This window comes from Fulvia fulva, chromosome 9 (genome assembly GCF_020509005.1).
Source record: "Fulvia fulva chromosome 9, complete sequence".
Taxonomy (NCBI): Eukaryota; Fungi; Ascomycota; class Dothideomycetes; order Mycosphaerellales; family Mycosphaerellaceae; genus Fulvia; species Fulvia fulva.
The window spans coordinates 2,173,419-2,200,707 of record NC_063020.1 but is presented as its reverse complement, the minus strand read 5'-3'; the positions used below and the strand labels follow the sequence as shown (position 1 = coordinate 2,200,707).

Below are 27,289 nucleotides of genomic sequence, written 5' to 3'. Positions count from 1 at the left end.
GATGCAGTGGTAGCGGGATCCTGAAAGTCGGTCATGTTGCACACAGTCGATAGCGCAGGCCTAAGGCATGATATGATGGAGAGAAAGAGACAGGAAGGGAGGCACGTGCGAGGCAAGAGGTGCACGTGTCACGTGTCACGTGTGAGGTCGGCTGATCGGCAATGGCGGCCCTCGGGCGCTTGCCATTTGGAGACTGGCGTCGATCAAAACGCGCCTTCCACCGCGCCTCTTCCACCTCTGCCACCTCTTCTTGCACAACACAACACCAACACCAACATGAGCACGATACCACTACCGTCAGCACCGTGGCTTGCTGTGCGGACCCGCCTGATTGTCACCAGTCGCCGCCGTGTCGATGGCGGCGGCAGTGCAGAAAGAGACTAACGTATTCCTCAGCACACACATCGACAGCAGCTCCAACTGTCAACTGTCTCAGGTCGGCTCATGAAGAGCCGCGCAGCCCTACTGCGAAGCGGCACTTCATCGTCTCGTCGTCGTACCGGCTGATCTTGTACGCACCATCATGCGTCTGACGAGGACGCCACACGTCGCAAGCTGCTCCTCAGACCGGCACTGCCTGCATTGTGCTAGCTCAGGACTTGCTCAAGACGACGGATCGTTTCAGGCACAAACCCACGCTCACAGAGAGGGAGATCCAGTAGTCCTCTGTCGACTCCATGGCGAAGACGATGCACCACCGCCACCAAGCAACACGAATAGGACCCGGCACTTTCCTGGCTCGGAACATGCTTCGGAATGATCTGGTCTCCCCGCCAGGACCACTGGTAGTTGGACGCCCTTCCAGAAGACTATGGCCAGCATGCGAACTGTCACCCTGATCTGCTCTTACATTACGTACTTCACAAAGACCAGAGAGGCAGGGCCAACCCTTGCCAGCTTCGTTGACTTGTGGCTGGCCAAGGATGGTGAGTTCACTGTCCGTTTCCATATATTGCACACCTTCCTTGATGACAGAGCAAGTCGGTCGGAAGTCTGAAGCCTCCTAGATCATAGACTAGCTTCATGTCTCTGGGAGCGTCGTTCAAGCCGCTTTTCCTCGGCCATGGCATAACGCCCATTTCCATGTGGTGACCGTGCCCCGTGGGAGGACACAGGATATATAGAACTGTTCCCTCTCCCCGGGATTTCAGCTTTGACTACTATAACCACTCTCAAGGAACTACTAGTCCACCAGGCCATCGACGCTTCTGGCCAAGGCTATTCCAGTTCTTCGTCCTTCGCTTGTTCACAAAATCCGGCTTCCCAACGATCCAGCACTGGGTACCACTTCGCACACGAGGCACAGTATAGCACAGCACATCCCAACCACTTTGTTGGAAAGCATACATACGGACAGCATGTTTCGTAAATCACCGCTGGCCATCGGGGCCATCCTCGCTTTGTTGTCCAGGAGGGCCGTCACCATCGACTTCACGAGATTCCCAGGACTGATGGCGAAGCTGGACACGGCTGCCACGCAGCTCGACAGACTTGGTCTACTACCCAACGACGACGACTGGGTCTTCGACTTCTCGCAACAGCAACCATTCTTCACCACAAGACCTGGCGGTGTGGCGAATATGAACGCAGCTACGTTCCCTCCTGCTCGAAAGAACGGGCTGACCTGTTGGTGATCCTGCATGACGACGCATTATGTAGGACAAGCTGACCGTCTCTTCAGTGGCCATAGTACAGCTTGGCCCGTGCGCAATGTTGCCGCCGCACTACCACCCTCGCGCTGCTAACTGGGTGGTCGCGATCACTGGCAACACCACCACTTGGATGCAAGAAGAGAATGGAGCTCACACCATCACTACACATCTCACACCAATGAAGGCGACAATCTTCCCTGCAGGCGCTCTACACATGATGGGCAACGAAGGTGAGTCTTGCGCAGGTCTCGTATAGCACCATGCCACCATCTACGATCGAGCAAGCATTCAAGACAAAAAGCTGCTCTAGCTCGTTGACATGACAATGCATGGTGCAAGGAGATGAAACAGCTGGGCGTTCTTCACCGCCACTGTTTGTACCAAGCACTGTCGATCAACCTGCTGACGCGAACGCAGCTTGCGAGGATGCTATGATGGTCTCTGCCCTGACCGACGAGGATGCAGGAACTCTTAACATTGGCAACATCTTCACCAATGGCTTCGACTGGGACTGGGTCAATGCTGCGTTTGGCGGCGACGTCTTGAACGAGGAGAGTGCTGCGCATATCCGTCCGATCGGCACAGGCGCCAACTGGGGCAGTCGAAAGTGCATGGCGAGATGCGGTATCGACCCATATAACACGACCACTACCACCAACACGACCGAGACCAGCGCTGCCCACAATGAAACGAGCAGCGAGAACCCGAGGACCAGACCGAGACTTCCATGATCGTCGCGAGAGCGCGCAAATCGTACGGACACTCCTTTGGCGACAACTGTAATAACACAACAACCGTGATCTGCAGGTATGATAACAAGATTCGCAGGTCAGTGCTAGACCTGTACATATCGCCCTCATGGCGATCTGGGGTTGCTATCTGCTTCGTGTACGTTATCAAATACGAACCATAATGAACAATGTCTCTATTGCTACAGCCTCAGAGACGATATACCTGCAGAAGCCTGACATCGACCTTCCGTCGACCTGGTCGTTGGTATCAAGAAGTAGGTACCCGAAAGCTTGCTTTCTTTTGCCGACCCACTAGAGCTGCACAATGACGATGAAACTTTTCTCTACATTCGTCGATGACAGACGCCAACACGTGGTGGAAAGTATAATGACAACGCTGTATAGTATGGTGAGCGCCGCCGCGGACAAGTGCAGGATGTCGACAATCACAGCCACATTCTCGGCAGTACCGACTTCAGCAGAGGGAGCTTCACAGAACTACAAGGGGTCTGGCAAGATCCGCATACTGCACCACTCCTCAAGATGCCTCCAATCCTCCATATCATGCGCCATGGTCAAGGGTACCATTCTCACGACGTGACGAAGGACGGCCATCTTCTTCACGATCCTTCCCTGACTGAGAAGGGTAAACAGCAATGTATCGATCGATGCAAGGACTTTGATAGACATGATAAGGTAAGTGTTTTGTCGGCAACATTGCAATCCTTCCCCACTATCATCTTTGATCAGATCTAAGTTTACTGACATCCACCTTCAGATCGAACTCCTCCTAGCATCACCCCTCCGCCGCGCGATCCAGACCTGCCAACTCGCCTTCGCACCCTGCGTAGAACGAGGCCTGGTCATCATCGCTCTACCCACCGCCGAGGAAGTCTCCGATGCTCCCTCCGATACTGGATCGCCGGTTGAGGATCTCATCAAGGAGTTTGGGGACGAGAAGGTAGATTTTGATCATCTGAAGGTAAATCCGAACTGTCCTTACCACTGTGCACTTCCCGACTCCTATTGATGTGATCGAAAGCACGGCTGGTACAAACACGAGGGAGAGTTCGCGACCGATGCTAAAGCGTGCAATGCTCGCGCGCTGAAGCTGAGGAAATGGATCCAGGCGCGACCGGAGAAGGAGGTGGCGTTGGTTAGTCATGGGTTCTTTAATCATTTCACGACTGGCGAGGTTGATGATGAGGGAGAGCAGACGACGCCTTGGTAAGTGCAGCTTCTTCTATGATATCGTCCCTCTTCGTATGGCCGCGATGCTAAAGATATGTAGGTGGAACGAAGCGGAACTTCGAACGTACCAGTTTCGAGATGGAGATGATGAGGCGGCTATGATCTATGAGACGGATGAGTCTTTGGCGAAGAGGGGTATGCACCTTCAGGGTGGGGCGGATCGGGGCGAGGTTAAGGTAAATCAACCTTCGAGGAGAGGGACGTTGCCGAATCTGTCGTTTCAGAATCAGGAGGAGGGGAGTTCTTGAGCTCACCGTGCGGCTTTTGATATAGACGTACTTGATCTTGACGTTGAGCTAGATGTATTGCACACGGGAGCACTTGCGACTCTGAGGAGTTTCATCTGCTATGACGGGAGTTATGATACATTTCCCATTCAACTACTCCTGCTAACCACGACACTGCAACTTCTCTCATGAGTCAGCCCAAGACCTCGTTCACGCGCTCCGCCAACTGCTTCAACCTCTCATTAGCCATCAAATTAGCTGCTCTTGTCACATTGTCTCTTATGCAAGACTCCGGCGCTGGATGTCTGTCCCTGATGTCGCTCACTGCAATATACGCAGTACTTCCATTGAACGAGGCGCCAAGATTGGCAGGCAGAAACTGGACTCCAGTCTTCTCGAGGCGTGCCTCCTGGACACGACGAATCAGATCATCGGCTTGCGCCTTGATAGGAAGATATCGGGAGAGCGCTGTGGTATCGCCACCGGATTCGGCTTGGCACACCCGCAGGTTTTCGACGACTTCACTGTCGGTGCTAGAGATTGTGAGTGCTATATTGGGACCCAGACAAGATAGTGGCCAGAGCATGAAGATAGCATCGGAAGGGTCGAGGTAACCGGAGCAAGTGAGGCGTAGATCGACTGTGGTGATGGCTGTCGACTGGATCGCCGTGGCGAGCAGGTACAGATGGCGATTGATCTTCGGGTCTGGACGCAGTATCTGGAGGCTGGCGCCTACGCAAGGAGCTTCAATCCTAATATCGATAAGCAGGCGCGTTGCTGTAGCGTTGAGAGGACAAAACGCGGCGAGCTCTGTGTCGATGCGCCGTAACGTCCTGATATTGCCTGCAGGGGAAAGTCCGTGGCGAATTGTCGTAGATGGCCCGCCCTTGCACTTGCAGTTGAGCTTCTGGCAGCTTGTGAGAGGGCCGCCATCGGAGTCCTGGTTGGACCGGATGCGGAGAAGATGTATCGATCCGCTGGATACCGCTCTGTTTAGAAATCCTTGAGCTTCGACGTGGATAGTCTTGCAAGTGGCTAAGATTTGCGAGTGGAGTCTCTCTCCAGGCTGAGGCAGGAGCAGTATTTCCTCGATATCGAGCCTAAGGTCTCTCGGCAGGCTCGTGAAGGGGAATAGATCTTGTTGGTCCAGCTGAAGGAGATGAAGACAGGCATCCAGCTGGAAGCTAGAGCCGGTGCTCTGGAATTTGCTTTTCGTTCTGTCCTTCACCTAGGACATGAGGGGGTCAGTACACCGTATCGAGAAGAGATACTAGCGCTGTACAGTCGCAGCGGAGCTAGCAGTGAGGCATCTGCTATTCCGTGCATCATCGTGTATATAAGACAGTTGAGCCGCTTCAAGGCACTGCTAGTTCAACCATAACCGTATGTTAAGGATTGCTCACAAATTTCTTAAGCTCGTCTCCAGTACACCGTCTGTATAAAGCGGCGCGCTCAGCCTCGTTGGAGATTGTGGAGGTGATAAGTGGCCTCGATGCCACAGTTGCTGGATTCATCGTGCTGGCGTTCGGTGGGGATGTGGTGTGAGTGCGGACATAGCTAGAAGTGCCAAGTGGAGAGAAGTCTTTACTGCCATGACAACGTTTGCTACTCACAGGCTGCTTGTCGTGTACAAAGAAGGCGAGTATGCAGTACACTGCTCGCCGTTGACAATGGTGGCTGCTTGCTGTGAGCCTCTATACATTGCTCCATTTTCAAGCCGATGGGAGCACAAGTCTGTCGATATCGAACACCCCGAGTCTAGGCAATCGCAGCATTCGGCGCCGCGTCCTTTGACCAGTGCAGGGGCTTGAACAGAGCTGGCCAGCCTTGCGGAGAGACTTCAGCTTGGTCCGGGCTCCAGTCTGGCTTCAGGTAGCAGAAGTCATGTGAGAAAACAAAAGGGGCGACAGTTCCCAGGAGCAGCCACAGACTCGAATCCGTCCTCCTCTTGATCTTGATGCCGCGGAGAGTGGTGCCGAATAGGCAGACGCAGCAGGCAGCCTGTGAGCATTTATCAGCAGTAGGTAACGACACCCGCCTCCAACAGCGACTTCTTAACCATGGCCGAGAATATTCAGATGTGCCAAGTTCAGCATCGAGGGCAGCTCTTCATGGGCTCTGATAGTTGTAGGTGCTAGTGACATTGCTTTTCAACGCAGAGCAATACGTTACCCGTTGAGTGCGAAGGATCTTGGTGCCAGCTTCACGATTTCTGTACGTGTGGCGTCTTTGCTTCGCAGAGCTTGCACCGAGCATGCCTGATCTCTCTGTTGTGCCTTCTATGCGCCGAGGAAGGCTTGCATATTCATCATGTCGTGTGAGGTAGGTTAGGAGGAAGGGGACTGTCGCACCTTTGTCATGCCGAGAGAGAGTGTTCGCTAAGGCCGGCAGATACCTGTGCCCGACGAATCCTAGAGGTTTCAGGATCAGCCGTCAGTCGAAGTAAAATGCAGCCAGATCTGTGCGAGATTATCCTCCTCCGCAATGAAGCGGAAAAGCTCAGACATGCCATATCAGCATCGGGGGCAGCTCTTCAAGGCCTGTGTTGGTTTACACATCAAGAAAGTTTGAAGTGTTGAGTCTGATCGAAGACCGGGTGCTGCTATGCTGGTGAGAATATTGGCGTCTTCCCTCTCAGGCCTTGCGACGAGCATGCCTTATCCCTTTGATGTGTCTTGAAAAGTGCGCCGAGCTCAAGACGTGGCTGGGTGTCATCATTTGTATGGAGAAGTGTTCAAGGAAAGCCGTCGTACCTGTTCGTCTCGTTGATGAGATTAGCCATGTTGCGGTAGCTAGGTCCGATGGCCGCTACACGCAGAGGCGCACTTGGGGTTGGTCAGGAACACCGACCATCTGCTTTGGCAACATGTCAAAGGCTTGCAGGTGGGAGAAAGGATAAGAAAATACTTCGCCCAACAAGCTGTAAGATGACTGGGTCCAATACTTATCTCTGGCTAGCTCTGTAAGGTGTGTGTGTTTGGACAATTTGGAGTATCGACAGATCATGGACAAAGGGCTTGCCTTGGGCATAGCCGCTACGTACAGCAGTGATCAGTGTGTACCAATGACTGCTGTGATCTCACGACATCGACAGGCTTCCTGTCAGTCATCGTTTGATGGGCAGATGTGTAGTGGTGGAAGGGAAGGGATCCATAGAAATCGTAGACGTGGAAGTCACGACCAACGTCCTGACCAATGCTTGGCGCTTACCTACATCACCCTCGGCAAGTTCCGCTTCTCCAGAAGATCTCAGGAAGAGCTCCCAGCGCATCACACATATCATCGCTGTCGACCTTTCCACCCCATACATCTTCCCACACATACCGACATCATGTTCCGCACCGCCATTGTCCGCAGCGCGCGTCTCGCCGCTACCCAGGCTGCCCGCCCAGCCGTCCGAACGTTCGCCGTCCGAAGCAACCCTTTCATCAACACATCTCGCATCTCCACCCCAGCGACAACGCTATCTGCTGTGCGATGCTACGCCTCATCATCTGGTCTTGGGCAAGAGGAGGTCACTGGCAGAATCTTGGATCTCCTGAAGAACTTTGACAAGGTACAAATGGATCAAAGACGAGGAGCATGCGAGGCATTGGACTAATTGGATATTGCAATACAGGTCTCGGATGCATCGAAGCTCAGCGCACAGGCGCACTTCACAAACGATCTTGGTCTGGATAGCTTGGACACCGTCGAGGTGGTCATGGCGATAGAAGAGGTTCGTGGCGTCACTGAAGAAACAGAGCAGAAGATGGACGGAACAGCGACTGATAGCATATTCTACAGGAGTTCAGCATTGAGATCCCAGACAAGGAGGCAGATGCCATCCACAGCGTGAACCAGGCTGTTGACTACATCATGAAGCAGCCAGATGGTGTGTACTACCCAGTACCGGTAGACTGCACTAGGTCAAGCTAACACAGTACAGCCCACTAGATGATAACGTGGCAAGGAAGCATACACCTAGCAGATGGTTGGCGACGAGACCCCAGGAGTGGAGATGCGATGGTAGACACGAGCTATTCCCACAAGAGGAGTGCCTGACCACGAGGCCCAGCGGGTGGGAAGCCAGGCATATGTACATTGTAGCTCGCAAGGCGGGCACCCGATAAATGTGTACTACCAGTCTCAGTCACTTTCACGTCCACCACATGCCATTGATCGTCTGACACATGTCTGCCAGCAATGGCTGGTCGCTGCTTGCACTGATTCTACTGAGGCATTCGGGAGTGTCGCTTTAAGCTCTCGGCCGACCAATCCCTCCCGCACTAGCATTGCGACGTTGACTTCTAGGCAACCTGGAACTTGTTCTGCCAACAATCAACATACTCTGCCATGACATACAGTCGCAAGCAGCAATAACAGCCGGCGACTGAGCGACCAGTAACACAACATCGGTCGCACCTCGGAAACGTCGCGTTCCTTGGGAGTCGCAAGCACCCAGCGCACCCCTGGCGAGCAACACGCTGCACTGTACCACGAACACGGCACGTGGACCACTCGCAGATACGAAACTCAATTCATAGCCACCACCGATTGCTACCACCACGCAACACCCTGGGCGATATATAACACACACACAGTATGGCCTCGGCCTCAGGCTCCGGCCTGACCCGCCGCCGAGGCGCAGGCGCTGCCCACACCAACGACGAGAACGACGAGAAGGACACATCCCGAGTCTCCTCCCCAGCACCACGACCGACGACCTCCTCAGGACCAGAGACTAGCTACGAGTCCGGCGAGAATGGCCACAAAATCGCATTCGACCCTCGAGATATGGCCGACTCAGCAGAGCGGTCGAAGCAGCCGAAACTCACACTCATGGAGGAAGTGCTGCTTATGGGATTGAAGGACAAGCAGGGATATCTCTCCTTCTGGAACGACAACATCTCATACGCGCTACGGGGCTGCATTGTAATCGAGCTGGCGTTCAGGGGACGGATCAGCATGCAGAAGGACTCGAGTCGGAGGAGGTTCCCGCTTGCGGATAGGCTGATTGAGGTTGTGGACGATACGCTGACCGGGGAGGTGCTACTGGATGAGGCGTTGAAAATGATGAAGAGTTCGGAAAAGATGAGCGCGAGCAGTTGGATTGATCTCATGAGTGGTGAGTCCAATGCCGAAAGGGTTCAGAGTGAGAGGAGGTACTAATGCCGATATTGCAGGCGAAACATGGAACCTCATGAAGATCGGCTACCAGCTCAAGCAAGTCCGCGAACGACTAGCCAAAGGACTCGTCGACAAGGGCATTCTCCGCACCGAGAAGCGCAACTTCCTCCTCTTTGACATGGCTACTCATCCTGTCGCAGATGGTGGCGCGAAAGACGAGATTAGACGGCGAGTCCGAAACGTCCTCACACAGCGCACAGTCGTGCTTCCTGCTTCGCAATGGCTGCCCGAGAATCTCGAGTTCCGCTACCTCAGGACGATCGCTATGCTGTGCGCTTCGTATGCTGCAAATGTGCTGGAAAACGCATTGACTACATTGGGACACGAAGCAAGGGAAAGAGCCTTTGCACAAGTGGACGAGTTGCTTGCAGAGTACTCACAATGGCCTTTTGGCAAGAGAGCTGGAGGTGGTCAGGCGGCTGTTGGTGCCAACTTGGATCAGGTCATCAGGGATGAGGTCAACGGTGCCAAGGATAAGGAGTTGCAGCTCGAGGTGAGTTCCGCAAGGCAGATGGTGGGAATTTTTGGCTAACATTCTTCCAGGTCGTGGCAGCGTGCCTCAGCGTCTTCACCCGTCTAGACTCCCTACTCTAAGTGCCGAGCCGCAGGTCCAATACAGTACCAATTCCCGAAATGGCTCCATCCGCGAGAAAACGAACTCCAGCTACAGAGCATGCCAGGGACGTAAGCGAAAAGGCGGTCAAGTGCCTTGAAGAACAGCTTGGAAACACTCGTTCTACTAGCGATGAATATCAGATCGTCCGAGAAGAGGATGACAGGCAGGATGGAGAGATGTCTCGCGATATCTTGCAAGCGGCATTTGAACTCATCAAACGGGCAGCGAGAAGCAGCGGTATCAGCGTGCTTTGGCGCTTTCATGACTCAGATTCTTTGTGTGATATGATACCTACTCAAAAAGGCAGCAGCACCAACCGTATCCATCGATCCTTCACCCATTACGCAACGCCTTTTCGGCACTTGCAAATCAACAACATCTCCAGACCAAATTCTCCCTTCCGCTGGCGATCCTGACTACTCAGCTGACATGTCCACCAGATCGAAATCCACACCTACTCCAAAAGGGAAGGTGAGTACGCATTCCCGGGTTGAAAAGTGCAGGATATAAACGGCACTTTTGCCCGATACCCAGGCAAGTCTAGCCTACGAACCCCAGCATGGAAGGCGATGATCCCGGCGAGAGAAGTCTGAGAAGAGGATTGAGTTTCCACATCCTGGTGGACACGGCGTCATACGCGAGGGATGGGGGTTGGAACAGTCCTCGACACTTCCCCTGACCCCAGCTCGCCGAACTAACCCCATCATTTGGCGACACCTTGATTGACACTTTATACTACTACGACTTCACATTGCGCCTTAAAGGACCCCTAGCATCTTTGTTCTCCGCGCACTCGAGCCGGCAACAAGTGGGAGGGGTTGGGCCCCCCTTGGGCCCCCCCGATGTGCCCTCCCCGAGGCGCAACGGCGACGTGCAAGATAGTCGACATTGATGAGAATTTGATAAGAATTTGATGATCAAGTGGGGTCAGGTCGGCGAGCTGGGGTCAGGGGAAGTGTCGAGGTCGGAACAATAGTGATGTCGGCCACACCATCACAAGTTGGTCCACTTCCGGTGGCCACACTGCGAACATGAGGCTGAATATTCGTCCACTATGGCCACAGCCTGGGCACGGACCATTAATGCCTTAGTGCCTGATATCGACCGCCTTCCGGACTGTCCTTATGCCTCCTCAAGCTGAGTCAGGCTGTGGCGCCACACTATGGCCACCCGGTGGTTCAAGTCGTGGCCACGTGGCTATAATTCATCCACTTGTGGCCACGCACCTCTGTGGAACAGTTCACCTTGAAGGCCCCTGCCAGGGCGAGGGCTTGGGCGGGCTCGATGTGGATTCGCTCGTTTACTGTTTGCGGCTGAGTGGTGATGATTAAGGGATCGGTTCTTGATATGTAAGGAGGAGAGGCCGTCGGGGGTTCGAGTTTCTTATAGGAATACCAAGGTCGTGTCGAGTATTGATGCGAGATTGGCTGGTGCTTCTCAGAGGGTGAATGAGCTTGCGTCTGAGGTGAGTGGTGTGTGAGAGACTGAGATGTCGACTGCGAGGCCGTTGGAGGGGAAGGTCGCTATTGTGACTGGTAAGTATGTTGGTAGGCAAAAGGATAGCCAGAGGAGAACGTGGTGTGCTAATGGATGTTGCAGGTGGGTCGAGGGGCATCGGGAGGGAGATTGCGTTGCAGTTTGCGAGGAAGGGGTGTAAAGCGGTATGTTCAGCGTAGCGGGATCTCGGAGTGGTTGCTGATGAGGACTGGTACAGATCACGATAACGTACCTCAATAATATTGAGGCGGCGAAGAGCTGTGTCACGGAGATAAGAAGATTGGGATGTGAAGCGATTGCGATACAGGGCGTGGATGTGCAGGGGCATCAGGCATTATATCAAGAGGTATGTCGAGAGCTTTACCATACCATATGGATAAGAGTAGGATGTCCGCGACAACGGGTGGCCGCGTTCTGCTGACACCTGGATACAGCTCGCGGATAGCATGATCCAGCAAACGCTCTCTGCTTTCTCCACAACCGGCATCGACATTTTGGTCAACAATGCTGGCGCCGCAGCTCGTGAGTACACCCAAAAGCGGGAACGACCTGGTGTCTGATTGGTTTTCTCGGCGCAGGTTAGGCCATGGAGTTCGGAAGTACATCACTCCAAGGACTCGCTACGATCGATCACTGCAAATGATCTCGAAACTAACCACACTTCTCTCTCAGTATACCCCAACGACGCCCAGGCCGCCCTCGAATTCTACGGCATCTTCAACCTCAACGTCCTCACACCCTACATGCTGATCCAAGCCGTCCTCCCCGTAATTCGACCCGGCGGCTCCATCATTAACATTACTTCGATCTCCGCTCGAGTCGTTTTGGGTGGTCCGACGATAATATACTCGGCAAGTAAGGCGGCGTTGGAGCACATGACGAGGAACTTTGCCGTCACATATGGCGCGAAGAAGCAGATCACCATCAATAATGTTAGTCCAGGAGCGACGGATACGGATGGTTTACGGCAGGCGAGTCAGGAGATTATTGATATTGTGAAGAATGAGTGGACTATCGAGAAGAGGTGAGTCAGACATACGCTCTGGAGGCACACTGGTGTGGGAAGCTATAAGTGAATGATGTCCTGGCGAAGGGTATGTGATCTTGCGGATCCTGGCTGACATATTTGGCACTGCAGATTGGGGAGGCCGAGTGAGGTCGCAGATGTGGTATGCTGGCTATGTGGAGGTGGAGGAGCAAGATGGATCAACGGCGATACTATCAACGCTAGCGGTGGGGCAAGTATGTGGTAACACGATGGCGAGTACCACAACTCAGAGCCCCTCCAATCGTCAATGGAACTTCTCTGTTTGTCGCACACTCGGACATCTAACTCGTGGAGCTAATCAGCAGTTTCTCTCCGCTGAGGATGCCGGTGCAGGAGAACATTAGGCGACTGTGCGCTCAAAAAGCGATTGCTAATGACTGGAAAGGGACAAGATCACAAGCTGAATCGCTTCTAATTCACTGACATGGTTGCCCCGCTCGGCGTTTCCCGCCAACGGCCCGCTACGCATTGATCCTTCCGCAAATTTCTTTCCTTCCCGCTGACAAGTTGCGACTGCAGATAAACAATTGCACCTCGACTCAACAACATCCAGCATCCGACATCACCAAAACCAATTGACCACAGCAAGAATGGTGTTCGAGTTCACAGGCAACCCGCCCGCCTTTGGCAGACCACCCACTTTCGCTTCTTTCACCGCGACTCCGGCTACAAACAAACTCCCACGCTCCCCGTTTGCGACAGCATCATTTGGATCCTCCTTCGGCGGCGCTGCATCACTTCCGCTGAACTCGAGTACCGTCACACCACTCGGGATCACGACAACACACACGCAGGCCTCACGAGACGACATACCACCCGAGGTGGAAATCGCACAAGATGACGATCTTATGAGGGCTCTCAAGCGATGTGCCACCAATCGCCAAGCGGTGTTCGGCAGACATGACATGGATGCCGATGCTGCTTTGAACGAGGTTCTGGAAATGTGCGATCTCGATGCTGGGAGGTTGATGGAAGCGCTTCGAGAAGCCAACTCGGAGATTGGCATGTTTGCCCGCGCGGTCTTCAGCACACTTCTACAGAGGCACTCTGAGCTCCAGCCTGCAGATTCGGCTACCGAGAAGTTTGAGAAGATTGAGAAGATCGAGAAGATCGAGGAGACCGTCCCACGGTGGCTCTCGGGCGAGGACCGGAAGAAGAGCAAGATTCCCCTGCTAGTGGCGAAGAAAGCCAAGCAGGAGAACGACGAGGTCATCATCAGTGAAGGTCCGGTTGAAGAACTCGTACATGCTACCACCACTCCTGGCAACGCGGCCACGAGCTCGCCAACCAAGCCCTTTCGATTCCTCGATCTCCCAGCTGAGATGAGGAACATTGTCTACCGCAAACTACTCGTCTCCAAGACTGGCTACATCTTCCTCGCAGGCCGTCCCTTTCTCGATGGCGACACAGTGCGACAGATAGAAGCAAACCGTGACCTTCGCAAAGGCCTCGCCTCTGATTGCAAGCCAGTCATCCTCGGGACCTGCAACCAAATCTACGAGGAGACAAAGGACATCCTGTATGCTGAGAACAAGATCATCATGAGCTTCAAGGTGGAGAAGTCGACCAAGCCCTTCCTTCCCACTCAACGCATCGATCTGCCTTCGCTGGCACAGATCAAGTCCCTGGTCTTGGTCCTCGACCTATGCTCCTCCAGCAGTAACTCCTCTCTGTCGCACAGGTTTCTGAGCGTTCAGGACTTCGTCGCCCTGGTATGCTGGCGGGAGCTACAGGCTATGACTGGACTCGAGCAGCTTCGTATTACCTGCGTCGAGCGCGGAGGCATCGACCACAGGCAAGCTATGCTTGTCCAGGTCATGGAGCGCATCCCTAGGGCATGCCAGGTCACATTCGGAGCGGAGACGGAATTCGAGAAGGAATACGTCAAGAAGGTCATCGAGGACGCTGATGAACCACACTACAAGTCTTACTACAACCTTGCGACTAGTTATGAAGCGGACGTGGACATGGTCCGGAAGTGTGGTGAGGCCGCTATGGCTACTAAGGGTTGCAAGAACGGCGATGAGCGAGACTACCGTTTCACAGATCGCTCGTTCAGCAATTTGGGGAGTCTTGCCGGGTCGCAGGCTATCGATCCGCGATACGTGCTGGGTGGCGGATCATGAGCTGGTGTGGGACTGTTGGCGTTGGATGGACATGAGTATATGTAGGAAGTTGCAGGAACGAGAGAAAGTTGGTAATGGATCGCATGAATGAAAGATGGATAGACTGCTCATCGCAGTTGGCGCATCGAGGTTCAACGAGGCCTTGATCTCCTGCCCTCGACTGGTGTAGTATTTGCGACGTTTGTAAGGCGTTTGCCGAAGACAAATAGGACATTGTAGCAGAGTGTTCGAAGTATCCTAACACACTCAGTAAGGAAGCCGCCGACAAATGTCTTGTTGACGTCCCCTGTTTTGTCATCAAGTCATTTTGTAGATTCAGCATCGAGTCATCGCCTGTGGAAGGCTGTACGCTAGGTTCGAATGCCTGCCGCCTGTCGGTCACGCGGAGATGAATAATGGTGGTGATGTGGTCTCTGTTGGTTCCATGATGCTGAGAACGTGAGAGTACGAGATGCCGTGGAATTCCAGAGACCTGCGGAAGCACTAACCTTTGTAAGTGATAGAAGTGCGGTTTACAATAGAAGTGCCCGTCTTGAAAGCCACATATATCAGCAGTGCATTCGAGTCCGCATCGAACAACTCTGACAAGCCAATCACAGCAATTGGAGCAACCACCCATCGCCTCGTCGCATAAGGGTCGATTGCTCCCCTTCAAATGTAAATGCGCAGTGCTGAAGTCTTGATTGGCCATTGTCACCAATTCCACGCCTCCATGAGTACACATGATTGAAACTGTTATGGTTGAGCTTGTTAGAGGTGTTCGGTTCGACAGTCCTGGGCATAGTTTTTACAACCCCTGTATTTACGCTAACCACTTCCGGCTATCCATGTCCATCTCAGAAGGTGTTGCTACCTTCAATCTCACTATACCTTCAATCTCACTATCAAGAATGGGCCAAGCTCACACCTAAGGACATACAACGTATATGCAAGAGTATGCGAGAACGCTGCGAGGCAGTAATAGCCAACAATGAAGGACACACCAAGTGGTGAGCTACGCCAAGCAGTGGATACATCCTTCCTAATGAGGAAAGTGGGGAGAACAGGGGCTGTACAAACTATGCCCAGGACTGGAATCACAAGGCAAAACCGCTCATAATCACAAGAGCTGTTTTCCTTATCCTAGATGCAAGAGTAACGCAAATTCGACCTGTTAGTCTTGTAAGGAGTTTCTTTTTGCAGTGTATAATAAGGCTAACGGGATAGGAAGGGCTATGTGCGCCAGTGTGCTGGAGGGTATCGCTAGACTTAAGCTTACGGCTTTGTGAAGTCATGATGGTCGAAGTACAGTTCCAACATCTTGACACAGAAAACTCGACCGACAGAGAATGAGGACGGCTCAGCTGGGCAGGGGTTGTGACAGTGTAGGAAAGAGAGTTAGTATACATCTTGATTCGCATGTGCTTGCCAAGCCAACGCCACGTCTTCATTCTGCTAGTATCGAGGCTGCATGGACAGTAGCGCTTACATGTTACTGTCTCAAGCTACACAAGTGACTAGCTAAAGTCGTCTAGTCAATGACTCATAGCGAAACCAACTGCATCTCCCTATCAGGCATTTGGGGGAGCCTCATAGACCCCCCTGTCGGACGATCCTTCCTCTTCCTCTCTCCCTATAGAACAGTAGTTCGTTATCGTCGACCTCTTTATGTGCGGTGCTCTCTGTGTCAAGGTACTTCTAGGATATTTCTGCAACCGTGAGCCTTTTCGCGCCGTGATTCCCGAAAACGAGGCATTACCCTAAGTCTCTCCAGCTTCTACCAGGATCTGCTCCGCCTGACGTCTCAGGCTCATCCACTTCTGGCAGCCAAGGATGTCCTGCATCTGGCGAATGCTGACCTTCACACCTTCGTCACACGAGAGAGGGCAGAAGCCGAGACTTCGCTTTTCTAGAGTAGCCTCGATTAGTATCGGTAGGAACATGACACCAGTGTTGCTTAAGCCAGCCTGGCGGACCTTTTCCGCGAGCCTTTGGGCCTCATCCTTGATATATTGTACTTCGGAGAGCGCGGTGTAGGCGTACGAGCAGCGAACTTGCTCCTTGTTCAGATCTCGAAAGTTCTGGTTGCTGATGCCGTTGATGGTGATCTGAACCCGTCGGCCAAGTCGTGTGAGTGGCCAGAGCATCTTCCAGACTCCTTCTTCTGCCAAGATGTGCTTACCCGTGATGATGCGGAGAGACACTTTTTCGATGTTTGAGGTCCTTATCTGAGTTGCAAGTAGATAGAGGTGACGGTAAATTAACTCGTCAGGCTTGAATTGGTCGGGTTCACAACCGTCACCCTGGCATGGACTTTCAAAGTCGATGTTGATGACCATGTATCTTGCTTCATCTGAGACAGGCGGCATGGCGGCAAGCTCCTTGCAAGTCCGACCATTCGGTGATGGTGGGCGTGCGTTGCTGTTGCCGGTCTGAATGGTGGTGAAGGGTAACACGGAGGCACCTCTGCAAAACGTTCGGCTGCACGTCGCAATCGAATCGTCTCCGTGGATCTTGTTGGAGCGAATGCGCACAAGGTGGATTTTGCCGCCGTTGACAGCCTCTCTAAAGATCGGAGATGCCTCCTTGTTGATCATCTGGGACACACCAAGTATCTGCCAGTGCAGCTTCTTGGTTGGGCGATTATGCCCAAGGAGTTCCTCCTCGATCTCGAGTCTGAGCTCCGCTGGCAAGTCCAAGAAGCGGAAAGTGGCATTTCGATCGAGTGCCAAGAGTCGACCACGCAATTGCTTTGACATATATATCGGGAGCACCTTATGGCCCGTCCGCGACTTGATGAAGGATGCGAGCTCCTTCCGGCTGCATCTGTCGTAGAAGTCGCGACGATCGGTCTTGATGTTGATACTGCTGTGCGGGGCGATGAGTGGTGTGGGAATCATCGCGGCGGTATGCTTCAGTCATGTGGGTGGTAGAGTCAAGTCGTTGTAGGTTGTAGGTCACACGCTTGTCTCTTCTGGCGATTGTGTAGGAGGTAGTTGAGGCGGTCGAGATGATGGATCTTGGTTGCTGGTCTAGATATTAGGGGGAAAACTCAGTGTGCTGGCGTCGAGAGGGCTTCTAGGAAAGCGGGAGGCGGATGAAGTTAGCGCGCGGATCCGATAGTCATTCACTGCGAAAGACGCATTTCGGAGCAGTTTAGTAAGTAAGAGCTTCACAAAATTGAGCACGCCGTGAAAATTTGATGCGACGCCAAAGTTGGCTTATGCATAACTCGGATCGTGATGATAATATACATCTTCATTGGGTACGTGTTTCTACAATGCTTAATCAGTATCCCCAACACTCGCCCGAGCCAGGGGTCTCATGTGACCACAATCTATCATACACACCCGTGGTCTGGTATTACCCGTGTGACTTAACCGTACTTGTCGACCAGCCACCCCTCCGCATTCTCCGCCATCTGCTCCAGCACCTGATCTGCCTGAGCCGACAGCAGCTGCCATTTCGGACTGCCCTAGATGGTCATGGCACTGACGATCCGAGCAGTGACATGACCGCCACTTCGAGAATCACTGTAACTGTCAAACTCGTAGCGCTCCGTATCGCTATTCCTGAACGCCGCAGCAAGGAGTCGTGGAAGAAACTGGACGCCCGTGTGCTTTATGCCCGCCTTCTGGACTCGCTGAACCAGATCATCTGCTTTCGCCTTGATCTCTGGCCACGCAGTCAGTGCCGTGGTCTTGTGAGAGCTTAGATTTTGCTGGCTAGCGAGATACTCGACGACATCGTCCGGAACTCCAGTGATATTCACTTCGACTTCTGGCCCGAGTTTGGTCAGTGGCCAGAGCATACTCGCGATGTTCTTCTTCTCGATTTCTACCTTCTCCGGAACAGTAACACGCACCGAGACTGCCGTGATGTTCGAAGATGGGATCTGTGTGGCCAGAAGGTAGAGTTGACGATTGATATTGTACACCGGCTGTACGATTGCCTCCAATCCTCGAGCGACACATGGACCCTCGAAGACGATATCGATCGTCATACGGGTGACGGACTCAGCGATTGGCGGCATCGCTGTCAAGTCGTTGTGGAGCAGTCCGATGTCCTGAAGCTGAATTGGAGCAGCATTGCGGAACTGAATGGTAGTCGAGCTTATGACGTGCCTGCATTTCGCACAACGCTCACTTGTGTAGCATGTGGCATAGCAGTAAGGGGTGTCCGACTCGTTGGTGCGGATGCGGATGATGTGGATACCGCCCTCGGCAATGGTCTTCTGGAGAATATCCGAGCACTCGTTGTTGATCTGCTTCGATGTGCTGAGAAGCTGCGAATGGAGAATCTTCGACGGACGTTTTGGATCGTATGCGAGCAGCTCTTCGTTGACGATCAACCTTAGCTCGGGAGGAAGATCCAGGTAGCGAAAGGTGTCATGCTGATCTTTTGCAAGAAGCCAGTCGCCAGCACCTTCGTAAGTTGTCGGCATCTTTACATCTTTGCCGCCTCGTACCTTGACGAACGACTGAAGTTCCTCCAGGGAGCATCGGTCGTAGAGTTCGCCGCGTTCGCTTCCGGTGCTGACGATCTCGGCTGGCTTGATGAGTGACTGAATCGGAGTCATGTTGACGGGGTTCTCTTGGAGGTTGTGAAGAGATGTCAGTAACAGTAGTAGTAGTAGTAGTAGTAGTAGTAGTAGTAGTAGTAGTGGTGTTGATTGCTGGTGGAAGATGATGTTGCTGCCCTGGCTGCTTAAATGGAAGGAAGATGTTGGGATCTAAGCAAGGACACGAAGATGGATGGAACCGCGGGTAATATACTCGTCCATGCCCAACACATAACCCCGAACGATGCCTTCACTCACAACACAAAGCATTATAGCTCCGGATTCATTGTCTAGGTGTGACCTGAACAAGTGAATTGTTCAGCGTAAAGGTCGCCAAGGCATTGTTGCCCTTCGCCAGCATTGGGTAGGTCGAGATGACTGTATACGAGGCTGTTGCAATAGTATAGATGGAAGCGCCAATGGGGCCAAAGCCGATGCTCTCACGTCAGGGGTAGTTGGAATATATGGCATGGAGTCAGTCAGTGTGTCACAAAGGGGGATTGAGACATACTTCGGGAAAGAGGCCATGCTCTTTGTGCTGAGTCTGATCTGAACAAAGATCATAACTCTGCATTGTGCATGGCTGAGCGTCCGATCCCAGGTCAACGTAACGTCAGATGTGATGCCAGTAGTGCCCAGAGATCATGGATCTCAGCGGTGCAATGTAGGTTTTTTTTTGAATCATCATTACAGCAGCAGCTCGCACCCCCCTCCCACATACCACCTCTTCGCACTTAGCAACACCATCCCTACAGCTCCTCCCCACAACAGCACCCCTCACCCCAATACACTTCAACCTCTTCCGCCCGCTCAATCAATCTCCGCACAGCCGGTGTTCCTATCATCTGCCTAACCTTCCCTATCCTCTTGCCAAAGTACTTGTAATCCGGCATCACCCTCGCGCGCGCTTCGTGTCTGTTCTCAATATCCCACATTATTCTGCCAAGCACCCTGATTCCACCTGGAGCAACTCCTGTACTGATGACCCGTGCATTAAGTCTCCGGATATCGTCCTTTAGATTCGTGAATTCGAGGAGGTCGATGCTGAGACCGTTGTGGTGCGTTCTTTTGGGGAAGATTGGGGAACCGGTCTTGGGGTGCAATGGGGATGTTGAGAGAAATACTGTGTTTGGGAGGAATGTGAGAGGGTGGAGGATTGTTAAGATGACATTGGCGGGGAGTTGATTATCTGGAAGATCATCATCCTCGTCGTTGATGCGGGTACCAATCAGATGGTCTAGATCTATGTGCAGCGTCTTGAGATCGCCAGTCATTAGCGATGCGATCAGAGCGTAGAAGAGATTGGCGAAGTGAGGAAACTCGGTGGCCAACACGTCGTCCCTTGTTGGATGATACAGGAGAATGTCAATGCTGATGGTTTGAGCCTTTCGAATCCAGATCGGGATCTTCTCGGAGTAGACGTGGGTGAAGTCCTCTCCTATATCTTGGTTGGCCAAGATTCTACTACGGCCAATATCCAGCGTCATATCTGGAGACCCGCAACATCGGGTCGACTTTGCGACGATTTTAATGGGTACAGTCTTCTCTTTGTAGAAGACGTCTGAGGCTTCCGAGTAAACACGCCCAGAGGTCGCCAAGATCTATAGGCTCGATCAGCAAGTCGGTCTAGGTACTGTAGACATGCGCAGGTCTCTGACGCACTTCCAGATGTCTAGGCCGGTGAAGCATGGTACACCGATAGATGGGAATTCGCAGTTCCGGAGGCAGATCCATAAAGCGAAAGACGGCTAGTTGGTCGAGCTCTTCCAGTTTGGCGATGCAGAGAAATTTGGAGACTTTCGTAATCCAGAAATCGATGGCTTCTTTTGTGTCGTGAACAGCTCGAGCCTTGATGAATTTTCGTAGCTCCTACTCACACGTTAAAGAGCTGAAGACCCAGAACTATGAGTCGCTGCAATGTCATCGTTTCATCCCGTATCATCTGGAATGCCATCTTGTGCCTCGATCTCCCTAGCCTTCTCTACCAGCCGACGGACCTGAGGCTGCTGCAAGTGAAGCCGTACCAACTTCATGCCGGCGGCAAAATGAGCGTAGTTTAGCGGCTTCTTGACGTCTGCAATTGCGCCACTTTCAGTATCCGAGATAGTTTCGACAAGGCATCGTATGCCGTTCGGGGCGACTCCTGTGCGCTTGACGAGCGCATTTATATCGTCGACGTAGTCAACCCATTCCACGAGGTCGAGACGCACTTTGTCGTGGTGCTGTCTGACCATGTTGAGATCGTGCTGGACGCTCAGGTCCACACTAAGCACGTTGACCTCTATCTTCGACGGCAGAAGTGATATGGGGTATAACAGTGTCTTCGCGGTGTCAGCTGAGAAGGTTTCAACTGAGACAACATGGAGAAGTCGGTCGGCAATTTTCAGGTGGAGCTGCACGTTTAGTGCCTGAACGTTTCCAGTGGCCAGGAGAGTAATAAGGGCGTAGAAGAGCATGGCGAAGTGATCGAAATGAGCAGGCTGCGGGTTGTCGAACGCCCTGTCGTGAATAGCTACGAGCTGTACGCCCACACGAGAGGCTTTCCGCACGTAGTCGGGTAGCTGCTTGAAGTGTCGCAGCGCAGAAGCCTGTGGGCTATTCGCCATTGCGAATAGCCTGCTCGATCCTGCATGGAGTTGATCGTTAGCTCAGGTGGACGTTGCAAGGTAGGAGAGGTTTTCGCGTGTACTGAATGCCAATGCCTACAAGACATGGCATCCGTACCTATTGTGAGTGAAGTCCTTGGTGCTTGGTAGGGACTTCGGGACTCAGATTCGATAGTGATAGGCATGACCACCTGTTTATAGAGCACATCTTTGTTTCCTGCTTACGGGTTAGTTGATAATTGTGCGGGTCATGATGGTGCAGACTCCGTGCGTGGAGCATACCTCGATGGTGCAGCTGTCGTAGAAGTCCCTTTGGATGGTCGTCATGTTGGCGGTCGAGCACTATTGCTCATCGGTATCTGCGATGGTATGCGGTTATGGTTGTATTGATTGAGGGACTTCATGCGGTGGTGGTGGAGGAGATGTTGGTTTGAGGTGCAGAATGTGAGTCAAATTGTCGCAGGCGCTGAAGTATAGCCTTGATGCAAACGCCAACAGAGCTTGCACTCACTCATTCTGCCTCACTCTTACTGCCCCACATCTATGCTTCACATGTCAACGCCCTCATATCCTCACACCCTTACTCCTCAACAAATTCACCACACTCCCCGCCTGAAAGCTCGCCCACTCAATCGTACCGCCCACAGCACCACCCACAACCCTCACCTCCTCCAACCTTCTGTCCAAGAACTCCTCCGTATCCCTATACTCCGTACTCTGATCCGTCGTCTGAAACACCTCAGTGGCCGCATACACCCCACTCAAACTCGCCCTCTTGGTGTACCAGGTGGAATCCACACTCACGTGCCCCGCAAGGAACCACATCTCATCACTCAACGCCGCCAGCTCTTTCAGACTCTTCGGGATATTCTCTGCTAGCGACATCAACCCCAACGCTTCCCGCCACTTCCCTACTACGCCCGCATCGTCGTTCCCGCGCAGTCGTTCGAGGATGAGGGATCTGACTTTGCGGCCTACACCAATATTTTCGGGGAAGTGTATGCGATCTTTCAGACCCAACCTTTGTGTGACGAGATGGTAGAGAACGAGGTCGAAGGCGCCATTGGGGAAGAGGTTTGTGGAGATGTCGAGGTATCCATTGTCTTTTGCGCCCAGGGTGAGGGATTGCTGGGTGAAGCCATGGGTTGGAACGTGGCGGAGGGCGGAGGAGAGGATGGCGGATTCTGTTTCGCGGTATGGAGGCGGTTCGATGTGTTCGTACGAGTGGTATGAGGCGCGGGATGCTGTTTGTTGGAGGAGGAGTGAGCGGAGAGCTGGTGGTGTGCGGAGAAGGGTGCGGAGGGCCATTGTTGGAGGTGGAGGTGGAGGTGGAGGTGGAGGTGGAGGTGGAGGTGGACGTGAAAGGTGTGTGGTGTCGGAGTGAAGTCTGGAGGGTTGTATACTTGACTTTGGCTCAGACAAAGCCAATGTGGGATTGATGGGCTCTCGTTCGATGGAGTGCGCTCGGTACTAGTCAATGTCAGGAAGTTGCGCAATGCCGAACGGGACTCGAGTCGTGTCCAATCTAGCGTTCCAGACATTTGATGCACCGTGAATCAGATGGTGATGCCCGCGGCGATGGAAGATGAGGTTCGAGGTGTCTACTGTAATGCCATTGGCTGCAGACGGGAACACGCCGTGCACGCCGTGCACGCCAGTAGTTCTACAGGATGCCTGTAGTGCTAGCGAGCACGAGCAATAAAACTACTATATCTCGCGTCCAACGTCGTCGCGTCCTGCATTCATCTCTCCACCACATACTCCACCAACATTCTATCGACAGTGGATCGCGGCGTCGACCTGTCTCAAGAGAAAAAGCAGCAGCAACTCCTTCCGAAGGTTCAAACGCGCCCACAACAGCCACAGAAGCGCTCAATCGGACGCTTCTCGGGCATGATCGACTACGTCTGCAGAGTTGCAGGCTATGGCAACTAACCTGTATGTTCGGAGATTGGTGCATGGATATCATTGGATGCCAAGTGAACATTGAAGGAGCTGGGACGTGTGTGAGCGTATGTATACTTGACGTATCCATTGTGCTGATGAATTGAGCCAAGATCCTTCCTTCCATCATGCGACACATGATCTCCGACCATTCTATGTCGACGCTGCGACTTTCTTCAGTCGAACATAGCACTGCTGCGGCTGGTGCATGCTCTTGTCCAACCCGAGGTAGGAGCGATACGACTCAGGCGGCGCAAGCAGCTCGAATTCCCATAGTATCAATGTGAAAAAGGTCCAAAGATTCAGCTCGGCGAGCTTACGGCCTGCGAGTCTTACGGTTAGCACCAAACTTCACGCAGGATCTGTCCTTGAAGGAAATCGCATACCGAAACACCCTCTGAGGCCAGCGCCAAAGGACTGGAATGGACCAGCCTTTTGGTCGTACGTCACCTGGCCCTTCTCATCTGTGACCAGCCAACGCTCTGGCACGAATTGGCTAATGTCGGACTCATCCCACATCCCAGCAATGTCGCTGGCTTTAACGGATTGCATACTCCGTCGGCTCTCGTCGATGGGCAGAGCTGGAGAAGTGTACCCAGCGCCATTCATGAGCTACACGATTGTCAGTCCCTGCTCGGATCAATTCAACCACGCGGTACACAAGTTTCCACTCACCATCAACACATCGTACCCCTTCGGAATCTGGTGTCCAAAAATCTCCGTATTCTCCATCGTCCGGCGAGTACTCCCTGGTGCACTTCCTGCGTGCCGTAAGATTTCTGCTAATGTGGCTTCTAGGTATGGGATGTTTGCGTTGAACATCTCCTGCGGGCTGGGAGTTCTGCCTTCTTGTCTGGCTTGGATGTGGAATTCTTGCAGGATGGTTCGGAGTTTGTGTTGGACTCGGGGGTGGTCGGAGAGCATTTTTAGGCCCCAGCAGATTGTTGCTGAGGTTGTTTCGTTGCCGGCTAGGAGGAAGCCGAAGAGTTCGTCGCGGATATCCTGGGTGTCGAACTCTGGAGCTCGACCTTCCTTCTTGGCGAGCGTTACTTCTCGCTGCACGACTAAGTCCAAGACATGTTTGACTTTGCCCTCGTCTTGCGAAGTGGCAAACTTGTGGGATGCTGCATGGAGCATACCAGATAGGTAATCCCTCTTAAGCTTCATCGCCCTCCTCAAGTTCGGGATAAGGTTGACGGCCAGCCAATGTGTAGTCTTGGGCAACGGACTCGATGCTGCCCACGCCACGCTATTGCCTAGTGTCAACATTGCCGTGAACGTCTCAGGATCATCAGCTTGAGGAAACTCCACTGGCACATTCCGGTCTGAAGAAAGTAGCACACTCCGCCCTGTCAGAGCATCGATCTGTCCCTGAGTCGTACTGATCTCGGACCCAAACACCGCACTCCACATGGCATCCATCGCGGACTTGATCACATCATCGAACACGGAGAAAGGACGTCCTTCTGCAAGATCCATCTTGCTCTTCCAGAGCTTGATCAGCGACGATGCACCCGCATGCCCGTGAGGGCTCGCCACATTTCGAAGGAATCCCGGACTCATCGCATCTGCCATCAGTCTTCGGTGCGCTCGCCAGTCATCGTTTGTCAGGAAACGGGTCATGTTTCGAGGTGCGATGGCCCAGAACATGTCGCCAAGCCAAGCGCTCCGGTCGAATTGGGCATGTCGACGGACCATGATATCTTGCGTCTCGAGGTAGTCGCTCACGACGATGAACGGCTTGCCCAGTGGTTGCATCCATACTTGGACGATTGGCGAGTTGAGTTGTTGGCAGCGAGCTTGGAGGAAAGACCAGAATTCTTTTCGTTCGCGCATCTGCCGAACACAGGAAGTCAGCTGAATTCGGAAAGCATATGGCTGGCTGGCTGCGGTACTTACCCAGGCTGTGGCATCAGGCAGGTCTCCGAGGACACGCTTGCGCGAGGCGATGTCGTATGGGATACCTGGGAGCGGCTTTGGGAGGGCGAACTTGTACATGGAAAAGGCGCCGATGCCGACCAGTAGGGCCAGAAGGCCGTAGACAAGCGAAGCCATGGCATGCGAAAAGCTGTGACAAATCGTTCTTCCAAGTGGCAGAGAAGAAGGCAAGAGCTGTTGCGCTGAACGAGAACAAGATGCAGAGAGTCTTTGGCAATTGCTGACAACACAGTGATAAGCGGAGTCAACACCACCCAAGAGCGCCATCGCTATATACCACCATCGGACTTCTCGTTCTTCATGACGCAATTTCACCTGATTAATGAATGCCACCTTCAACGAACCCTTCAAGTTGACAGTCACGACACGATTCCCGAGACTTGCTTCGATACCGACCGTTAGGCGCGGCCGCGTCGCTGTGGTGGTACGGCCATATCATCTATCACCGAGGCCCTTGCATTCGTCGCTGCTGATAGGCATGCCTATTCAGGCGTATTGCCAGACTATGGTTGCAAGTTAATGGACAATGCACAAGGTCCGTGCATAAATTCGTCGATCCGCGAAGACCGAAATTTATCTTCGATACCTACTCTTGAGTACCTATTATCTTCGGTACCTATCCTAACTTCGATAGCTACTTCGACCTTCTTCTAGAGTAGTATCGCTATAGCGGTTATTACTATATAATTTTAAATATATACTTAATTAGTACTAAACTTTTAGGTATTACGATCTAAGCGTATATATAGATAATAGCCTATTATTAAAACTTAAGGCTAGGTACGCCAAGAATTAGGTGACTAATTAGTTATCTATAGCCTCTTTAAGAGTAACACTCGTCTATTCTAGATAGATATATATAAGTTAATATATAACCTATTATAAATATAGGTCGGTAGGTATGTCGTATTAGTCGAGACACTAGTATAGCGTTAGTACGAGACTACTATAGAGATCGTCGTCGTATATTAAAACGTAGGTAAAACCGCTAAAGCGTCGGGAAAGGAGTAGGGGCTAGAGATCTAGATTCCCCCTATATACGTATAAGAGACTACGTCTCTAATCCTAGGGAATATAACATCTTTATAACTAAAAGCTGTTCTACTATATACCGTCGAATACTACATTAGTCCTTCCTCGTTCCCTAGTACCTGTTCTAAGTTCTATACGTATATATACTATACCTGTTTAATAGGTTATAAGCCCGGGTTTGCTTAATAGGACATCGATATACTTAGGAAGTACGACGTAGGGTATAGTACCATATACTAGGAATCGTACGGTATGCTACTAATAGACTCGGGGAGTCTATACGGAACGCTACTAATAGACTCGGAGAGTCTAAGCTTATTTAAACTACCGTAGTTAAGTAGGAGAGCTTACTATATATCTAAGGCGGTCGACGACGAGAATTACCTATACGTAGTGTCGGCTACGAACATCTCGTCTTACTACGAGAGAGCTAAGTATTCTTACGCTAGAGCGTCGTAGGCGCGACGGGCGCGTAACGTAGGCGAAGCCGTAGTAAATAGAGGACTACTAGTAAAAAGGGTATAAAAACTATCTAACGAGCTTATACTCGTATCGGGAGCGAGTCCCTCTTCTTTCTACGTATAAGAAGGGCGAGGAACCGTGGCCTATACGCTCGACAGGACACCTCTAGTATAAGTATAGAATTTTCACCTCCGGAGACCGTAAACCGAGCGGGCTAAGCGACGAATATTAGACGAGCGGACTATAGAACAACAACTAAGCGGACTATACGACGGCGTCGAGCGGACTACGAAACAATCTAGTGTTTACTAGCGGGTAATACGGTAGGTAGGTAGATACGCGACGAAGCCTATAAGGGCCTATTAAGTACCCGGTATAGGAACAAGGGTTTTACCTAAGGTACTACCTATCCCGCTATATAACGTACCTAGTCTAATATAGTAGATTACG

At 52.4% G+C, this 27,289-nt stretch overlaps 11 protein-coding genes across 11 annotated transcripts; 5 read left to right on the top strand and 6 right to left on the bottom strand.

The window, feature by feature from the left end:
• Positions 1–1,358: 1,358 nt before the first annotated feature.
• Positions 1,359–2,383, top strand: CLAFUR5_09287 (Spherulin-1A; the record flags this gene model as incomplete). The annotated part of the gene is made up of 3 exons (XM_047908435.1): positions 1,359–1,626; positions 1,682–1,882; positions 2,070–2,383. 3 exons carry the CDS (start codon positions 1,359–1,361, stop codon positions 2,381–2,383), a joined length of 783 nt encoding a protein of 260 aa, XP_047766399.1.
• Positions 2,384–2,926: 543 nt separating this feature from the next.
• CLAFUR5_09286 (putative phosphatase) lies at positions 2,927–3,882 on the top strand (the record flags this gene model as incomplete). The annotated part of the gene is made up of 4 exons (XM_047908434.1): positions 2,927–3,079; positions 3,162–3,365; positions 3,426–3,610; positions 3,675–3,882. 4 exons carry the CDS (start codon positions 2,927–2,929, stop codon positions 3,880–3,882), a joined length of 750 nt encoding a protein of 249 aa, XP_047766400.1.
• A 172-nt stretch (positions 3,883–4,054) lies between these two features.
• Positions 4,055–5,375, bottom strand: CLAFUR5_09285 (uncharacterized protein; the record flags this gene model as incomplete). Its single annotated transcript, XM_047908433.1, has 2 exons — positions 4,055–5,089; positions 5,265–5,375. 2 exons carry the CDS (start codon positions 5,373–5,375, stop codon positions 4,055–4,057), a joined length of 1,146 nt encoding a protein of 381 aa, XP_047766401.1.
• A 1,817-nt stretch (positions 5,376–7,192) lies between these two features.
• CLAFUR5_09284 (Acyl carrier protein, mitochondrial) lies at positions 7,193–7,801 on the top strand (the record flags this gene model as incomplete). The annotated part of the gene is made up of 4 exons (XM_047908432.1): positions 7,193–7,417; positions 7,481–7,579; positions 7,648–7,755; positions 7,790–7,801. 4 exons carry the CDS (start codon positions 7,193–7,195, stop codon positions 7,799–7,801), a joined length of 444 nt encoding a protein of 147 aa, XP_047766402.1.
• Positions 7,802–8,445: 644 nt separating this feature from the next.
• On the top strand, positions 8,446–9,624 carry CLAFUR5_09283 (Vacuolar protein sorting-associated protein 74; the record flags this gene model as incomplete). Its single annotated transcript, XM_047908431.1, has 3 exons — positions 8,446–8,968; positions 9,027–9,523; positions 9,574–9,624. 3 exons carry the CDS (start codon positions 8,446–8,448, stop codon positions 9,622–9,624), a joined length of 1,071 nt encoding a protein of 356 aa, XP_047766395.1.
• Positions 9,625–11,135: 1,511 nt separating this feature from the next.
• On the top strand, positions 11,136–14,317 carry CLAFUR5_09282 (Short chain dehydrogenase asqE; the record flags this gene model as incomplete). The annotated part of the gene is made up of 7 exons (XM_047908430.1): positions 11,136–11,181; positions 11,246–11,307; positions 11,361–11,489; positions 11,578–11,665; positions 11,816–12,167; positions 12,282–12,385; positions 12,711–14,317. 7 exons carry the CDS (start codon positions 11,136–11,138, stop codon positions 14,315–14,317), a joined length of 2,388 nt encoding a protein of 795 aa, XP_047766396.1.
• A 1,739-nt stretch (positions 14,318–16,056) lies between these two features.
• On the bottom strand, positions 16,057–17,196 carry CLAFUR5_09281 (uncharacterized protein; the record flags this gene model as incomplete). The annotated part of the gene is made up of 1 exon (XM_047908429.1): positions 16,057–17,196. One exon carries the CDS (start codon positions 17,194–17,196, stop codon positions 16,057–16,059), a length of 1,140 nt encoding a protein of 379 aa, XP_047766397.1.
• Positions 17,197–17,771: 575 nt separating this feature from the next.
• Positions 17,772–18,875, bottom strand: CLAFUR5_09280 (uncharacterized protein; the record flags this gene model as incomplete). Its single annotated transcript, XM_047908428.1, has 1 exon — positions 17,772–18,875. The coding sequence occupies one exon, from the start codon at positions 18,873–18,875 to the stop codon at positions 17,772–17,774; it is 1,104 nt and encodes a 367-aa protein (XP_047766398.1).
• Positions 18,876–19,606: 731 nt separating this feature from the next.
• On the bottom strand, positions 19,607–20,344 carry CLAFUR5_09279 (uncharacterized protein; the record flags this gene model as incomplete). The annotated part of the gene is made up of 1 exon (XM_047908427.1): positions 19,607–20,344. One exon carries the CDS (start codon positions 20,342–20,344, stop codon positions 19,607–19,609), a length of 738 nt encoding a protein of 245 aa, XP_047766004.1.
• Positions 20,345–20,785: 441 nt separating this feature from the next.
• CLAFUR5_09278 (uncharacterized protein) lies at positions 20,786–21,790 on the bottom strand (the record flags this gene model as incomplete). The annotated part of the gene is made up of 3 exons (XM_047908426.1): positions 20,786–21,483; positions 21,582–21,654; positions 21,746–21,790. 3 exons carry the CDS (start codon positions 21,788–21,790, stop codon positions 20,786–20,788), a joined length of 816 nt encoding a protein of 271 aa, XP_047766373.1.
• Positions 21,791–22,027: 237 nt separating this feature from the next.
• On the bottom strand, positions 22,028–25,462 carry CLAFUR5_09277 (Cytochrome P450 monooxygenase TRI13; the record flags this gene model as incomplete). Its single annotated transcript, XM_047908425.1, has 5 exons — positions 22,028–22,933; positions 23,594–23,730; positions 23,794–24,019; positions 24,083–25,243; positions 25,307–25,462. The coding sequence occupies 5 exons, from the start codon at positions 25,460–25,462 to the stop codon at positions 22,028–22,030; spliced, it is 2,586 nt and encodes an 861-aa protein (XP_047765991.1).
• Positions 25,463–27,289: the final 1,827 nt, after the last annotated feature.